The 1,703-nt window shown below is 36.2% G+C and overlaps 1 protein-coding gene across 1 annotated transcript; it reads right to left on the bottom strand.

The window, feature by feature from the left end:
- Window positions 1–202: 202 nt before the first annotated feature.
- SARC_13922 (hypothetical protein) lies at window positions 203–1,114 on the bottom strand (the record flags this gene model as incomplete). Its single annotated transcript, XM_014291947.1, has 3 exons — window positions 203–341; window positions 653–756; window positions 1,069–1,114. Coding segments are annotated over 3 exons (289 nt in total), but the record flags the coding sequence as incomplete, so codon positions are not given.
- Between the last annotated feature and the right edge of the window lie 589 nt (window positions 1,115–1,703).

Below are 1,703 nucleotides of genomic sequence, written 5' to 3'. Positions count from 1 at the left end.
GAGTGCAATATACACAGTGAGTGCAAACAGTCAACAACATGAATACGTGACCACAAACTGATACTCAACACAACCACACATAGTGGCTCATATTCAGAGATGTGAGCAAAATAATAATCCACGGCAGCGGGAGCGGGATCTAGCACACTACATTGTATATATCGTGCACAATTCAATGTTCAAGTCGATAGGCGCTACTTACGATCGTAACTGTCGAAGATATCGCCGAAGACTGTAGCAAACAAAGCCATCATTGCACCATGGATGCACGAGCTTATGATTGCCACAGAGATCATAGCCATATCATATTTGTCGGCGAACTTGAAGAGCTGGAAAAATGGCTGCAGGCGAGAAGTTGATTGGATTAGAATAGCACTATACAGGCATGCTCGTGCGAGAGTAAGTTTCGATATTCATTGACATTCACCAGTACAGATTTAGAATAACATAGTTGTATTGCGGTGTTGCAATCAGGAGACGGGTTTTCTGACTCGTGGTTTCTGATCCGACAAGGGGGACATACAGCATGAAGAGTGCTTAAACCAAAAACGTAAACTAACCCCAAAACCGTGAACTTTTTTAGATGGTTTAAAACGCTATCATAACCTCGGTGGGTGCGAATACTGCAATAATAGACTCGGCTATTACATACCACGGACGGAAGCTTGGGCTTTTCTTCCTCTTTGCTACTGCTTTCAGTGTCTTCTTCGATGTCCAGTTCATGCTTGTCTTGTATGCCAATACTAGATCGAGATTCTGATAGAAAGCAATCCAAGTATGAAATGTGAATCAGAATAATATAGACTAGAGCAATGAGTACACACATGGGGGACGTTCAAGGGGTAACTAAGTTCAGTACGAAACATCGCCCCAACCTAGATAGTCAATGTATAGGTGTATTATGTACAATCGAGATCTATTGCAGTGTATTGGTTTCCAACCTTCTTGAATCCGACACACGTCACTAGCTATTGAATCGTTACTCATCTGAATACTGAATTAATACATTCTAATGATCACTTAAAGGCGTTTTTGAATATCAACCACCGAATTACTACACATCCGTACCTTTGCCGTCAGCCAAATGACTTGTGCTATCTACTCCGTCATTCATCTGGAATTATTGAATCGATATTATGTCAATAGTTGAACGGTGGACAAACAAAAATATGAGTTACATTCGATCTTACAAATGGCAAATGGTTATTGTCTCAGATATATAATTACCCCGTGGCCCTTGTCTACAACAGTGAAGCTCCGACACTATCATGGATGGCAACAGTTATATATATATATATATATAAATGTATCTGCTTGGTACATAAATATATACATATTAATATATGTATATATATATATATATATATATATATATATATTATAAATAAAACCGCAATATGTTTATGTGTGTGTGTGCGTGAGTGAGTGTGTATGTGTATGTGTATGTACATGTATATTTATATGTGTATGTATATACATGTAAATATGTATTTATATACAAGTATATCTATGTATGTACATGTACGCAGAAGTATATGCACATGCATTTATATATATATATATTTATATCTGCATATACATATTTATATATATATAAATATATATATATATTTAAATATATATATATATATCTTCGTGTGCACGTATTATATATGTATATGTGTGTGCATAAGCATATGGATATGCAATTCCTGGGTACATAC

Source organism: Sphaeroforma arctica, assembly GCF_001186125.1.
Source record: "Sphaeroforma arctica JP610 unplaced genomic scaffold supercont1.3916, whole genome shotgun sequence".
Taxonomy (NCBI): domain Eukaryota; class Ichthyosporea; order Ichthyophonida; genus Sphaeroforma; species Sphaeroforma arctica.
Note: the sequence above shows the minus strand (reverse complement) of the source record. Positions and strands in the feature narration are given on the sequence as shown.